Source organism: Hippopotamus amphibius, chromosome 3 (genome assembly GCF_030028045.1).
Source record: "Hippopotamus amphibius kiboko isolate mHipAmp2 chromosome 3, mHipAmp2.hap2, whole genome shotgun sequence".
NCBI classification, from domain to species: domain Eukaryota; kingdom Metazoa; phylum Chordata; class Mammalia; order Artiodactyla; family Hippopotamidae; genus Hippopotamus; species Hippopotamus amphibius.
Window position 1 is genome coordinate 29976383 of NC_080188.1, and position 16920 is coordinate 29993302.

Sequence of the window (16920 nt, forward strand, 5' to 3'; positions counted from 1 at the left end):
CATTTTTATTCAAGAAACCCAGAAAACTGCTTTCAAAGCAATTGTTTCTTTAAAACCACTTTCTAAATTCTTCCATAAATACTATTTTGATTGTCACTTAATGCAGCACCTCAGTGTTTGCTGGTGGTGGTGATGGAATTTCACTTAATATTTCTTCATAAATTATGTCCTATTTCAATAAAGAACATTTCCCTAGGAAAAGCCAGGCAGTTTACAAAATATTGTTAAATACTCAAAAACAGAACCTGCAAAGTATTATTTTATTTAAGAAAAACAAGGAATGTAGTGTTAAATTATGACATGGGGAAAAAGTATGCAAAACAGTCACATGGAAAGAAAGTGTTTTAATTTTTCAATATCCACGTTTGCTTAACTTCTTGTGAGCTGTTCAATACTGTTTCAAACATCCTGAATTAATAAGTATACCATCAAAATTCATCCCCAGTGTTTCCACAGGAGACATTAAAATACGACCAAATTATTTTTTTTTCCTTTTCTTCAACCAAAGTAGTCTTTCTCAGTCCTTTTTGTGCAAAACTATTACAAGAGCAATTCACATGGAAACACTGAAATGACATGCCAACATTTCAGAACACATTTAAAACACTCAGAATAATTCTTGAAATTATTGTATTCTAAAATATGACTACCAATCACTTCTAGGTTAGTTCTATACATCTATTCACACTGATGCAATTTTCCTAGACCTCTGAAAATAAACAGGCTCATTGGTCTCTTTTGGTGTCCATACAATAGGCAAGATAGGTTTACAATAGTGTCTAAATGGAACTAGGCATCTACAATCTCTTGACTCCCACCACATTCGAAACAAAAGCCAAAGTTCATTTGGCTACCTTGAAATCACTCCCATAAACCTACTATGGTTCACTGGATCTAAACATTTCTCAGAAATGTGTCACTTAAAAATTTCACCTAAGTGATGATTTGGGGATCCTTTAGAAATGGTAATATCTAAGATAATAAACTTTATCAAAATGAATAATTGCAATAAAGTGCTTGTTACCTTTTAAAATGATGCTTTTAGACTGTGGTGTGTTGTCTGCGAAGTGTGTGCTATTCCTATATAAAGGATCCCCAGGCATGAGAGTTGGGTCTTCTCACCTGTCTCAGAAAGCAGCAGCACTATCTCTTGGTAGGCTGACAATAGGCACATTACCCATGCAGATGAGGCTATGCTAGGGCTATGGCAAAAGGGGAAGTAAATTAGAAAAGTGGGGAGGCATGTGAAGGGTTCCTATTATATTCATAGTTATATACAAATATATTAAATATGCTATAAAAATAGTCAACTCTTTTCCTTTGCAATTACTTCAGAAGCTCCTTTTAGAAGAATGCTCACCCCCCCCAAACAAAAGACTCTTTTTCTCCAATCGCTATAAAATGGCAAGTGCCTTTGTGCTGTTTCTTTTCCTCCGTTTAAAAATTCCATCAGCTTATTCCTGGCTAGACTCACTCAGCAATAATAATATCCAGTGTTTAAACCTTCCAACACTGACTCCCGAGGGACTAAGAACAGGGTCACAGATATTGGAAAGGTTATAGACTTGAATGAGTTTTACACAAATGTTTGTCAACAAACGTTCAATCACCAGAGAAATACAGAAAAAGAAAAAAAAGTAGAAATGAGCAATACCAGAGCAAAATGCTATTTGCAGTCCACTTTAAAAAAAAAAAATAGTTTACCTCAATGTAGTGGAAACATTTTAAAACACGTCGAGTAATATCCAGTTTAAAAATAATTTTCACCCGTCTGTGTAGAGCAGGCAAATAGAGTTACTATTTTAAGGGGCCCCTTCCTAAGGCTTCTTGAACAAGGGTTCATCTCCCTTCAACACACAGTGCCCTTAACTAACTGCAAGCAGACTGCTTTAAGGCAATGACCAACAACCCGAGCGCTTCTGAGGAAATCCAACAACACTTTCACTAATCTGCTTTGAGTATTCTATAACAAACTAGTCAAAGTCACTGGCATCCTTTTATTACTAGTACATTCCTAAACCAGATTTTAGTGACAGAGCAGAGCACAGGACTCCGGTTCCCCCCTCCACTTGGGACAGAGTTGGGAGACTGAACTGTAGTATTTACTTACACGCTACCCCCACCATGCCCCGTATTTGCTTTTCTGCCTGTTTTCACTCGAAAAACAAAGTACTTTTAAATGTCTTGGTTCTGGTTTGAGACCACTCTCGGCAGCAACCTTTATTAATTCTTACAATCCTCACTGGTAGGTGTTAACACAATAGCGTGACTCACCCAGTGCCACAGAAGTCCAACGAAGGTAACACCTAACGACTGTCACCCAGAATAAAGTTTTTTTAAGAAAAACTGAATATCTATCAGAGTAAAGCAGAGGGAAGATAAGATTTTTAAGTAGCTGAAAGGTGTTCCTATTTGGTATTTTTTCATGACTTAGGTTTGGATTTTAATTAACAACTTTGGCTACAAAAATGAATGAAGAACAGGCAACTGCTGAATCTTCATCAGGATGCTCAAGTCTCAATTCAGGGAGGAGGGGGCAGGGGCTGCTTTGCAGTCCAAGTTCCAGGGAAGCAGCAGGAAAACAAAGGAAAAGAAGGAGCTAAAAGCCAGTTAACTAGCTCTTCTGATACAACCTTCATTCTGACAGCAAAAGAAAAGCAGCCAGCTGCTCCTTTAAATGCAGCAATCAATTCTTAGCAGGAAAAAAATGAGCTGTGAGGAACAAAAGGAATTATAAAGCAAAATCTTGTCTAATTTTCTTTCCCAAATATTTGTGAGGATGGAAAAATACTTGAAGGGACTGGTGGAGGAGAATGTAAATAAACAGTCTACAGATTTAGCTTGTGGCTTGTCTTATGCTTTGCTTGTGTTAACCTGAGTACACAGTACTCACAGTTCACCACCTTTCTTTTTACATATGGAACTTAGAGGATAAACCTTAATATAATAGTTTGTCATATTTTTTGTTTGCTAAATCCATATCACTACATATTGCCAATAAATAAATGAGGCACAACTCAGATATAAATATGGAATGGCATGATAAGGTTAAGAAAGGCAATTTGAAAGGGGAAGAAAACACTGTTGCCATACTCGACAACATCAATGTTGTCCACATGTACACATGCTCAAGAACACAGATATTCTGACATCTATTCTTGACATTCATGAAGAAGTCAGAAATCTCTTCTGGATGATCATTTAGCTAGAAGAGGAGCTCCTTGATATGTTAATTACTGATTGGCATCTAGTAACACTTCTTTTGTAGAAGGGTAGGTACCAACTTTCTTTGGTTGTTTTCAACATTAATTTTCTAATTAATGTGTGGCCAGGTATGGTTTTCTACAGAAAGACAAAGTATATCCCTTAAGGATGATAGCAAAGCTGAGAAAAGAAAAGTCTTAAGAACCAACTGAGAGTTCTCCTGACTTCTTTATCTAGCAGTTCTGTATTAGATTATTTTCATTGCTGAAATCTTTTCTGTTTAACAATCTCAATTCTGTTATACATTTTAAGGTCATTTTTGATTTATTACAGCTTGCTGTCTTCCCTTTCCTCAGTAATAATTTTTGATATTCTAATAAGATATTTTCCCATTAATTTTCCTTTGTTCTATAGTTATAAATTTAATTATTAGTACCATGAAATCTATAAAATGCTTTTTTTTAAATGTATGTAATTCTGGTTGGAACTTACTGCCTTTAGAATATGATATTACCAAATGAAATCTTAGTTCATGTTTATGAAGCATGTGAGCTATAATATTCCAATGCTGTAGTGAAGGCAAAGTCAATTGCTACCCCTTCTTTTTTCTTTACAGGATTTTAAGATGACACTGAGTAAATACTGGTAATTCCTAAATGACTACATAGCTTTAAGGAAAATACTGATTTAGGAAAACAACTGTGATCACATTAGTAACTCTGATAGTATCATCAGGATGTCATCTTTTATTTACAAATTATTTGTACCTCTAAACCAAGAGACTCAAAGTAGTCTTCATTGGGAATTTAATGGCAACTGATACCCACATGCTTTTAAAAATGTACCAAGATTTCAAAACTGCTACTGAAACCAGACAACGAGTTCAAGATGGTGAGTTATCACCTGAATCAAAATCAAGGCACTATGGGTTTTTTTTTTTTCCTCAAATAACCCTGAATCATTTCTGACTAAAAGAAGCATTGAAATTGTGGAGGATAATAAAAAGATTCCAACAAATCCTAAAAGTTAAAATTCCCACCAGTGAGAATGTTAAAAAGTGCCTAAAATATTCTGTGTGCAAATTCACTCCTATAACTGAAACATTCTTGAAATCACTTTCAGGCTTGTTAAAAACTGTTTACACAACTATTTCCAACTACGAACTAGATCAAAATATGTGATCAAAACTCCCAACCATCTTAAAATAAAGCAGTGCAAATCCTATTTTCAAACATAATTGAAAAATAATGAAATGAGGGATATTTCTGTGTAACTTGAAAATCCTGTTTCAAATAATTTAACCTGAAAAAAAAAATCCATTCCCAGCAGCACATCATACCTCACCGAACAAACTGTGACATCACAGTCAAAGTATGAACAAAAAAACCACTTGTGCCCCGGAAGAGTAGAATACTACCATATTGTAAACAAAAGGGCAAAGAGGATGCATTAGTTTGCACATGGCGTCAGAATCTAAGGAAATGTACTCATACCTAAAGGAGGAGATAATGCTTTCATGCAGCATACAAAATGTTTTGCTTTCTCTTATCCAGACATATACATAATATTATTTTTACAGCATCTGTACATAGAGAATTTAAACCCACACAACATTCTGAAATTAATTACTATTCCATCATTATCCAAAAAGGGAGAGGGGTTGGGGAAGGGGGCCTACTGAATCTACTGGACTGTCTTCATGGCATCATTGTAAGCAAACCCCTGACATGGCAGTGGTGTATCCTCTGTAACACTCGGAAACAGGCACAGAACCACTCAAAGTTACTAACATTGTTAGTGCCTTTCTGATTCACTGGAGGTCATGTTTCATAGCTGAGCTTCTTAACATTTGGCAATATACTCTTTTTCCATCAAAAAAATATCTGGGCAAGTAAAACACTGTCAGAATTGGCTATGACCCTATGATCATCTCCTGCTGGCTGGTATTTAATGTACATCTGCAGCACTAGGCAGCATTTTCCCTGCTAACTAATTCCAGGAACTAGAACACTCAATACTGCATCTCATGAAACCACTGCAACTTTTCATCCTATCCTCAGATCATCTGATCAACTCTTTATGGGCCACCCCCTTCCTCCCTTGAAGGCAGAGAGGAAGCACGTGTGCTACTGTGGTTGAACCTTGGAAGGATCCGTCAAATTGTCAGTCCTGTGCCGACTCAGCTGCTGCTGTTGCTGAGACTGGTGTTGCTGGTGATGTGACTGAGGGAAAGTGCTCTGCTGTAGTGGAAATGCAGCAGAGAGGATAAGCTGAGTTGAAGGGTTCCCATGGAGCAACCTAGAAGTCTAAAAACACAAATGGATTATGCAGCACTGCTTTACCCCCACTGCACTGTCTACATTAAGATTTACTCAAACTCTCCACAGGAACAAAATCTGTACATAAGTTTTGCTTTCTCATTTAAAAATATTATTTTGGAAAATACATATGAGAATTTCCCTCTTTCTGAAAGTATAATAGAATTCCATTGTTTTAAAAGGAAACTGTACTAGAGATTTCATGATACAGAAAGCAATCTATGTCCTAAGACAAACCACAGATATTCTTTCACTTTATATTAAAGACCACATTTAACCAGATGATACAATTCAAGCATCACTAAGAGCATATGAAACATGAGCATTGTGAGGTCAAACAGAAAATGCCTTCTGCACGGCCTTTTTGATTTGTTAGAGCAGTAGTTCAGTGGCCAAGAGCTTGGGCCCTGAGGTACACTGCCTGGGTTCAAACTCTGGCTGCCCTGTTTACCAGATGTGTAACTTGGTCAAGCTATTTACATCGCTGAGCCTCAGTTTCTTTATTTACAAAATAAGGATAATCATAGTACCACCCCACACTGGGTTTTTTGGAAGATTAAATATTAACATTATTATTACTTAAAAGTACAATAAAAATGAGGGCAAAGTTAGAGACTTATATCCTATAGTGTGACGTAACAAAGAACAAAACAAAAAAGGCGAGCACAGGATCTGAATTCAGGAGCCCTGGCTTTGAGTTTTGCTCTGCTATTTATTAGCTGTGTGGCCTTGGGCAAGTGTCAACTCCATGAACATCAGTTTCTTTTGCCTAAATGCTCCTTCTAGAGATATAAAGAAACTAGCCAAAAGAAAATGAAAGTCTCTCCTTGCTACTGACAATACATCTTGATGCAGAGTTCGTTATTTTAAAATAGAACTGTGATGGGTGATTTCTGCAACTGTATATGAAGGCCACCTGCACATGCACACAAAAGGACAGATCTTTGAACCTTCAACGCCATTAAGCTTTGCTAAGGACCTGGAGACATTGTCTTTTTCTCTTTGTTATTAGGAAAAGCTTTTGTAAGGTAAAGAACTCAGGATGTTTATGGAGCCTTAAAGGGTCACAACAGAGGTACATTTTGGAACTAGGTGTTACATAATCAGAAAAGACAAATCGTGTGTTTCTATCCACATATGAGTGTATTTCTAAAGGGTATTGCCTATCTTTTTCTTTAGTGGTCCCATGGTCTTTGGAATGTTTTTTTTTTTTCTTCAAAGTGGAAGAGAATGTTTATTCTTTTAAGAGCCCTTGTTCCCCAAGAGACTTAGAAAACTGAGCTCTTAAGGCAAGTCTTCTCCTTTCCTAAGCTTTTGCTTAATTCTCATTGAATACATTTCCCCTATAGAATAGTTTATAACTTATTATAAATTCTTGTCATTAATTCTTTTATAACAATAGCTAATCCAGTCATTAATGGCTGCACTATAGGCTTAAAGTATAAGGGGCTGTATGACTCTCAGAGATATTTAGGCAACTAACCTCTCTTAGTTTAGCACATCACCAAGTTAAGAACTACATTTGCACCAGAACACCAGTGGTGATAAATTAACACTACATTTTTGCCTGAGTAAACAGTATAATAGTGAATCTTCCAGTCATACTATATGTTGTATATAGTATGACTTTAAAACTCAAGATATGTGCTCTGCATACATGGAATGGTATCCAGCACACATCTAGGCTTAGCCTACATTCAAAATTGCTGGCCTTAATAAATTGGATAACCTGGAAGAAATGGATAAATTCTTAGAAAAATACAATCTTCCAAGACTGAACCAGGAAGAAATAGAAACAATGAACAGACCAATCACAAGTACGGAAATTGAGGCAGTGATTAAAAATCTCCCAGGGCCAGATGGATTCACGGGCAAATTCTATCAAACATTTAGAGAAGAGCTAACACCTATCCTTCTCAAACTCTTCCAAAATATTGCAGAAGGCAGAACACTCCCAAACTCATTCTATGAGGCCACCATCACCCTGATACCAAAACCAGGCAAAGATGTCACCAAAAAAGAAAATTACAGACCAATATCACTGATGAATATAGATGCAAAAATCCTCAAAAAAATAGTAGCTAATAGAATCCAACAGCACATTAAAAAAATCATACACCATGATCAAGTGGGGTTTATCCCTGGGATGCAAGGATTCTTCAATATACACAAATCAATCAATTTGATACAACATATCAACAAATTGAAGGATAAAAACCATATGATCTCAATAGATGCAGAAAAAGCTTTTGACAAAATTCAACATCCATTTATGATAAAAGCTCTCCAGAAAATGGGCATAGAAGGAAATTACCTCAACATAATAAAAGCCATATATGAAAAACCAAAAGCCAACATCGTTCTCAATGGAGAAAAACTGAAAGAATTCCCTCTAAGAACAGGAACAAGACAAGGGTGTCCACTCTCACCATTATTATTCAACATAGTTTTGGAAGTTTTAGCCACAGCAATCAGAGAAGAAAAAGAAATAAAAGGAATCCAAATTGGAGAAGAAGTAAAACTGTCCCTCTTTGCAGATGACATGATAGTATACATAGAAAACCCTAAAGACTCTACCAGAAAACTGCTAGCACTAATTGATGAGTTTAGTAAAGTAGCAGGATACAAAATTAATGCACAGAAATCTCTTGCATTCCTATACACTAACAACGGAAGAGCAGAAAGAGAAATTAAGGAAACTCTCCCATTCACCACTGCAACAAAAAGAATCAAATACCTAGGAATAAACCTGCCTAAGGAGGCAAAAGATCTGTAGGCAGAAAACTTTAAGACACTGATGAAAGAAATCAAAGATGACACAAACAGATGGAGGGACATACCATGTTCCTGGATTGGAAGAATCAACATCGTGAAAATGTCTGTACTACCCAAAGCAATTTACAGATTCAATGCAATCCCGATCAAATTACCAATGGCATTTTTCACAGAACTAGAGCAAGAAATCTTACGATTTGTATGGAAACGCAAAAGACCCCGAGTAGCCAAAGCAATCTTGAGAACGAAAAATGGAGTTGGTGGAATCAGGCTTCCTGACTTCAAACTATACTACAAGGCCACAGTGATCCAGACAGTATGGTACTGGCACAAAAAGAGAAAGGAAGATCAATGGAATAGAATAGAGAACTCAGAAGTAAGCCCAAACACATATGGGCACCTTATCTTTGACAAAGGAGGCACGAATATACAATGGAAAAAAGACAGCCTCTTCAATAAGTGGTGCTGGGAAAATTGGACAGCTACATGTAAAAGAATGAAATGAGAACACTTCCTAACACTATACACAAAAATACAAAATGGATTAAAGACCTAAATGTAAGGCCAGACACTATAAACTCAAAATGGATTAAAGACCTACATGTAAGGCCAGACACTATCAAACTCCTAGAGGAAAACATAGGCAGAACACTCTATGACATCCATCAAAGCAAGATCCTTTTTGACCCACCTCCTAGAATCATGGAAATAAAATCAAGAATAAACAAATGGGACCTCATGAAACTGAAAAGCTTTTGCACAGCGAAAGAAACCATAAACAAGACTAGAAGACAATCCTCAGAATGGGAAAAAATAGTTGCCTAAGAAACAATGGACAAAGGATTAACCTCCAAAATATACAAGCAGCTCATGCAGCTTAATACCAAAAAAGCAAATAACCCAATCCACAAATGCGCAGAAGACCTAAACAGACATTTCTCCAAAGAAGACAGGCAGATGGCCAACAAACATATGAAAAGATGTTCAACATCACTCATCATCAGAGAAATGCAAGTCAAAGCCACAGTGAGGTATCACCTCACCCCGATCAGAATGGCCATCATCACAAAATCTGGAAACAACAAATGTTGGAGAGGGTGTGGAGAAAAGGGAACCCTCCTGCACTGCTGGTGGGAATGTAAGTTGGTACAGCCACTATGGAAAACAGCTTGGAGGTTCCTTAAAAAACTACAAATAGCACTACCATATGATCCAGTAATCCCACTCCTAGGCATATACCCAGAGAAAACCATAATCCGAAAAGAAACATGTACCATAATGTTTATTGCAGCACTATTTACAATAGCCAGGACATGGAAGCAACCGAAATACCCATCAACAAATGAATGGATACAGAAGATGTGGCATATATATACAATGGAATATTACTCAGCTATAAAAAGGATTGAGATGGAGCTATATGTAATGAGGTGGATAGACCTAGAGTCTGTCATACAGAGTGAAGTAAGTCAGAAAGAGAAAGACAAATATTGTATGCTAACTCATATATATGGAATCTAAAAATGGTACTGATGAACTCAGTGACAAGACAAGAACAAGGACACAGATGCAGAGAATGGACTGGAGAACTTGAGGTTTGGGGGGGCGGGGGGTGAAGGGGAAGCTGAGATGAAGTGAGAGAGTAGCATAGACATATATATACTACCAACTGTAAAATAGATAGCCAGTGGGAAGTTGTTGTATAACAAAGGGAGTCCAACTCGAGGATGGAAGATGCCTTAGAGGACTGGGGCGGGGAGCGTGGGGGGGACTCGAGGGGTGGGGGAGTCAAGGAAGGGAGGGAATACGGGGATATGTGTATAAAAACAGATGATTGAACTTGGTGTACCCCCCAAAAAAGATAATAAAAACACAACAACAACAAAAAAACAAAACAAAGGGAGTTCAACTCAAGGATGGATGATGCCTTAGAGGACTAGGACGGGGAGGGTGGGCGGGAGTCGAGGGAGGGAAGGAATACGGGGATATGTGTATAAATACAGATGACTGAACTTGGTGTACCTCAAAAAAATAAATAAATAAATAAAATGAGAAAAAACAAAATTGCTGGCCTTTTACACCAGTAAGGAAAAAGCTTGATTTTCAGATGCCACAATCTGCTACTGTGTACCCGCAATGAGGGTACTCAAGTCCAGAAATTTGTCCTGCTGATTTCTTTGCTAAGGATCACAATCTAGGTGACTTTGTTCTGCACCCTTTAGATAAGCAGATTCTGTCTGATACACCCACATGAGATCTGTGTCTGCATTTTGGTTAATCTGAGTGTCTATTAATACATTTATCAAGATAGTAGTCATAAATAAAGCTACTTACACCATGCTCAGTGATTTACATGCATCTTTTGCCCATGAGATATGATGTACTAGCACCTCCATGTTATAGATGAGGAAATCAAATCTTAGCAAGTTGAAAAACCTGCAGAAGTTCACACAGTATGTGGTACAGCAGTAACTCAATCTCAGGGCAGCCTGTGCCTCCACAGTGTATCTCCTCTGATACTAATTTATAACCAAAAAGTTATTATAAAATTTAATCCAATAAATACTTTAAGATAATGCCTAATTTTTAAAAAAATCCCTTTTGATACCTCTGCCCTGTAGAGAGTACAGCTTGATGGGCCACAAGAGGAGAGAGAAAGGTGCCTTTGCTTGAATTACAGAAACTCTAGCCAGAGAGAGCTCTATTTAAAGTGCCCTGATATGGGCAGGAAGCAGCTGCTTATTTTATCCAGCAGTTCAGATAATTGGGTATCTCCATGGCAGGGCTAAAAGTCTTCCAAAGAGAGAGCAAGAGAAGAGAAAACAGCCAACTCGGATAAGCTTTCAGCCTTTACAGAAATTTAAGTTGTACAATAAGCTTTTATGGATTTTTTCAGATCACTTAAAAAATGTTCATTTAATCCCTAATTTCACTATATAAAAGTGAATAGGTTTGGGACGGCTTCCCCACGGGGAGAATTACCTGTAAAAATTGCTGCGGTGGTTGAGTCAGCTGAGCCTGAGATGGTTGCTGAACTGAAGGGAGCTGCTGTTCCTGGGAACTCTGCTGCTGCTGCTGCGTGACTGACAGTGTCTGGGACTGCGGTTGTTGTGGAGCAAAGGTAGGGTAGGCAGTCACCACCTGACCCATAAGCATAGCGCTCGGTACCATGACCGCCCCACAGGCTACAGGAGCAGTTACTAATTTGGTCACAAGTTGCTGACCTTGAGAAAATCTGTGAAGAGGAAAGAAAGGGAAAAGGGAGTCAGAAGTACAAGCTATACATTATGAAAGGCAGTGGGGTGACTATTTCTCTAAGATAATACCCATGATATTGCCAATTTAGTTTTTTAAAAGCTGTATGTTCCAATTTTATTTCATGTTTTTCAAGATTCCTTTTGGGATACCGGTGAAACAAAAATGTGTAGAGCAAAATGAAATGATCACAAACAAAAATACAAAATTTTTGTTTCAATATCCACATGCAAAAGAATGAAATTTGGCCTTTACATCATATATAAAAATTAACTCAAAATGGATTAAAGACCTAAACATAAATGTTGAAACTATGAAACTCTTAGAAGAAAACATAAAAACATAGAGGGAAAGTTTCATGACATTGGACTGGGCAATAATTTCTTGGATATGACACTAAAAGCACAGACAACAAAAGACAAAATAGACTGTACAACAAAATTTAAAAAGTTTATGTATCAAAGGACACTGTCAACACAGTGAAAGGGCACTCCACAGAGTGGAAGAAAATATCTGCAAATCATCTATCTGATAAGGGGTTAGAAACTAGAAAATAGAAAGCAATCCTACAACGCAGCAACAAATAAACTATGTGATTAAAAAATGGCCAAGTGTCTTGAATAAATATTTCTTCAAAGACAATACACAAATGATCAATAAGCACTGAAAAGATGCTCAACATCACTAATCATTAGGGAAATGCAAATCAAAACCATTATGAGATACCACTTCACATCCATTAGGATGACTACTATCAAAGTGCTGACAAGAATGTGCAGAAAGTGGAATCTTTGTGCACTGCTGGTGGGAATGTAAAGTGGTTCATCCACTATGGAAAACAGTATGGTGGTGTTTTTTCAATAATATTAAAAATATAACTACCATATGATCCAGCAATTCCATTTCTGGATATATACTCAAAAGAACTGAAAACAGGGACTCAAATAAATAGCTGTACATCCATGTTCACAGCAGCTATTCAAAACAGCCAAAAGATGGATACAACCCAAATGTCCATCAGTAGATGAATGAACCAACAAAATGTGGTATATACATTACAATGGATTACTATTTAGCCTTAAAAAGGAAGGAAATGCTGACACATGCTAACATAGATGAACCTTGAGGATATTATGCCAAGTGAAATAAGCCAGTTAGAAGAGACATATGATTCCATTTATATGAGGTATCTAGAGTAGTCAAACTCATAGACTTATGTGCTTATAAAGTGTAACGGTGGTTTCCAGGACTAGGGGGAATAGGAATGGGGAGTTATTATCTGATGGATAATGATTTTTAGTTTGGGAAGAAGAAAAAAGTTCTGGAGACCAATGGTAGTAATTGTCACCATGGTGTGAATGTACTCATGTCAGTGAACTATATATGTGAAAATGGTTAACATAGTAAACATTATGTTATGTATATTTTACCACAATAAAAACTTTTTAAACCTGTTAAAAATATCAACTTTTTTCATTTTGTAAAATTACTAGGTACTTGGGAGTTAGGTATATGTAACACATGGTTCATTTTGCTAATCAAAATAAACTTAAAGCTGTCATAAGGAATTTTTTAAAAAAATGTCTAGGTTTATAAGTGTTTACATATTGAAAGTTGTATCTTACAAACATAATTCAAAACTAAATGACATTCTAATACTACATAAAAGCACCCTCAATTTATAAATTTATCAAGGAGCATAATTCATTAATATTCCCTCCCACCCACCTTCCTTCTTCCACAGTCTTTAATAAAAGAACAATAACCAAAAAACGATGCCTCTTCAGGGAACAATATTATTTCCATCTGCCTTTTCTGTGAGATGAAGTTAGTTTCCAACATTGGTCATTATGGTGAAGAAATTGAAATATGACTCTACTATAGATTTAGCATGCATGACACAACTGCAATTATAAACTGCTTAAAGTACATAACTGTAATTAAACTTAGCACATACATATACTTTATATGTTCCACAAGACAAAATATATCTATTTTGAACCCATGCCAAATCTTAAAATATATATATTATATACTTCAGGGCCAAATGTATTTTACTTAATTAATTAATTTATTTATTTATTGGCTGTGTTGAGGTCTTCAACTGCTATGTGCAAGCTGTCTCTAGTTGCAGCACACATACTCTTCATTGTGGTGTGTGGGCTTCTCATCGTGGTGGCTTCTCTTGTTGCAGAGCAAGGGCTCTAGGCACACCAGCTTCAGTAGTTGCAGCATGCAGACTCAACAGTTGTGGCTCACGGGCTCTAGAGCATAGGCTCAGTAGTGGTGGTACACGGGCTTAGTTGCTCCGCAGCATGTGGGATCTTCCCAGCCCAGGGATCGAACCCATGTCCCCTGCACTGGCAGGTGGATTCTTAACCACTGTGCCACCAGGGAAGTCCTCCAAATGTATTATTTAATGCAATAACATATATAATAAAAAATTTACATATAAAGAAAGAACAAAGAAACAAATAACATTACAAAGTGACTTAACCACAGAAGTGCTAGGCACTAATTTCTCTGTAATCTTAGAAGAAATCAGTATCTGAATTGCTCAACTGCCCACTGGTAAACTATGAGAATACCTCATCCCTCTCTGGCACCAAAAGACATTCTGCAATCTACTCTGGCTTAACTTCTGTGGCTCTGTATACACTCCCCCCTCTGCCTAGAACACTCTCCCGGACTCCCTGCCACAGGGATATCCAAAGCCGAGCTCTTTAAAACTCAGGCCAAGTATCTCCTCCCTCCCTGAAGCTTTCCCTGACCACACTCCTCTCTTCACCTGCTTGCCTCATCCCACAAAACTGCTCACTTCCTCATTTCTAAAGACCTAGTAAGTACTTATCACATCAAATAATACTGTTTTATTTACTATTCTATGGCTTTGACTAGTCCTGGGATAAAGAATGCGCCATACTCGTCTAAGCAGGCACTCAAATGTTTGCTGAAGTATGCTTTTCCCCCTTCAAAAAATATTTGTCTATAAATAACTGCTAAATTGTGTCCTGCAAAATGCATGTCAACATTCTGCATTAATGGACTTTCTCTTGGGCTTTAAAACTAGTTCCCTAGATTTCTATGGCACATATTCATAATACTTCCCTTCAGAAGTCAAAGCTAAAAGCTGGACTTTTTAACTTGAAAGATCTGAGTTCCAAAGAGAAGCAATGAGTTTCTCTCTGTACTTATTGCTTCTGCATTCCGGCAGCTTCTTTACTCTTTGGAAATTATTAATAGGACTTGAATAAAATCTATTACAGAGTCTAAATACAACAGCAAGATTTTATTATAAAAGCAGCAGCCTACTTAAACTGCACTAAAATAAGTAAAAAATAAAGCATATTTAAAATACAATTAAGGCTACAGAAATCCTGTAGTTGTTGAAAGACATCTTCCTAATATTCGAAAAGGGTATTTCTTCAAAATATTTGTTTCTAAGTCAGCTATTTGGATGACTAAAATAAGTCATAGATGGCAGTTTTTCTAGAATTGCCCACAAAACTTTAGTGTAATATATGTTTAAGCACTTGAGCTTTGAAATCAGACACTCAGGCTTGAATTCAGATCCCCTTCTTCATTCCCTTAACAGCTTTATTAAGAATAAACTCACTTTATTCTTACCTGGGAAATAAAAGACCCTAACACATATTTCTTTTAAAAATAAGAATTAAATGAGATAATATACTTTGAGCATTTAAGTGAAGTACTTAACAAAACTCAGGAAAGGTAAGCTACTTTTACTCCATAACATGTATAAACTACGGTAGCATACACCCTAACCATTATTACTACATTGACAACTCATCAGCATCTGTACTGAAATGATAAAAGTTTTACAGTGATACAGACAAAACCTATTATACAACTTGCATAACAATGTGCTGTAGAATTTGGATTCTACAATATCTGTTAGCACATTTCTGAACAGGGAACAAAATCTGTTGTTACTCCTTTATTATAAAGTCTAAACAATGGATACATTCTGTGTTTTTATTTCAAATTCAAGAGGGAGCCACAAATTAAAATCACAGTTTTAAAAATCAAAGTATTGTTTTTCAATCAAACAATTGACACCTTTGGAATGACTAATGAAATATGACCACTACCTTATCTGTCTGTCCTGAGTGAATGTAGTTACTGCAGCACTCTGAGAGCTGTTTTGTGGCAAACTAGATGGAATCTGGACCATGCTTCCGGCCGTCGGCTGAGAAATCACCATAGTGTTATACAGTGGGGCTGAAAGAGTGCTCTGTGTCTGACCGGGAAGAGATGTTTGTTGACTGTGCCCGCCTAGCAAATTCTGTTGATTCTGCTAGAAAAGAGAAGATTTTACAGATAGATTACCTGAAAGAAATTTATTCAAGAAGTATGATTCTACTACTCATCATTCTAACAACAGCTGACATGACAGAAAAACAAGTGGCAGAACATATTACCCCGAGAGAAGTCTAACCACAAAGGAATAATGTGTAGTAACTGAGAATGAATTAGCCTTCAACATCTTGCTGGAAGGTAAGCTATTACTTCTGAAAAGGAGCATGATCTCTCAACAGGGATGATATGAAATATACACAAAGAATTTCTTTCAAACACTCAAAGTAAGTGACTGACATTATACATTTTTATACATTTCATTTGAAGTCTTGAGATTTATAATCACAGATGCATACCAATTACCAAAATTTCCTAGAATGCTGATTAAGTCACTGCCCCAACAATACATTCTTCACATACAGTAACATATGTCCTGGCCAGACTCTTGCAAGTCAAAATTTTTTTAACACACGGAAGTAGTCTGTAAGTTCGTTTTAAGCATTCAACATTCAACAATTTAAGAACAATTTTGCTCAAAATATTTTAATTATCATTCTCAATACTATAGTTTCTAATTATTACTATTAAAGTTTTAAATCTGGTATTGTTCAAGATGAAGCTTTATTTTTGTTTTAGCAACACCATACATTTCAATCACTGAACCCTCCATGGCCCACTGTACTTGATAACGTTACCTGACTTGATGTACTTTGTAAAGTCTGCTGTTGTATCATATGCTGAGTTGTGCTGATGTGTCCAGTATTCATTCCACTTTGAAGCTGGTTAGTCTGAACAACCTGGCTTTGCACATTTATAGGTGCAAGCTGCTGAATATTAGATGAATTTCCAGAAGAAAGCTGAACAGAACCAAAATTCAATCCAGGGGCTGACTGTTGTAAAAACATCTTTAAAAATAAAGATTACATTAAAACGATCTTTTTAAATTAAAAAGAATGAGAACATTAAAAAAAAAAAAAAAGCTAAAAATTAACTTTAAGAAGCAAGTAACCAGAAGACTAAGTCATTCTGAATCAACAATGAGCCATAA

The 16920-nt window shown here is 36.6% G+C and overlaps 1 protein-coding gene across 9 annotated transcripts in view; it reads right to left on the reverse strand.

Moving 5' to 3' along the window:
- Positions 1–243: 243 nt before the first annotated feature.
- CLOCK (clock circadian regulator) overlaps positions 244–16920 on the reverse strand; it is a 131486-nt gene continuing 114809 nt past the window's right edge. For 8 of the 9 annotated variants that reach the window (XM_057726667.1, XM_057726666.1, XM_057726671.1 and 5 more), the window contains 4 exons: positions 16568–16777; positions 15665–15870; positions 11280–11532; positions 244–5510 (listed from right to left, as the gene is read on the reverse strand). In XM_057726667.1, coding sequence (XP_057582650.1) covers positions 5331–5510; positions 11280–11532; positions 15665–15870; positions 16568–16777 — 849 coding nt within the window. In that variant the 3' untranslated portion in view covers positions 244–5330. The remainder of the gene's footprint in view (positions 5511–11279; positions 11533–15664; positions 15871–16567; positions 16778–16920) is intronic. The other variant, XM_057726670.1, reaches the window with a different exon arrangement.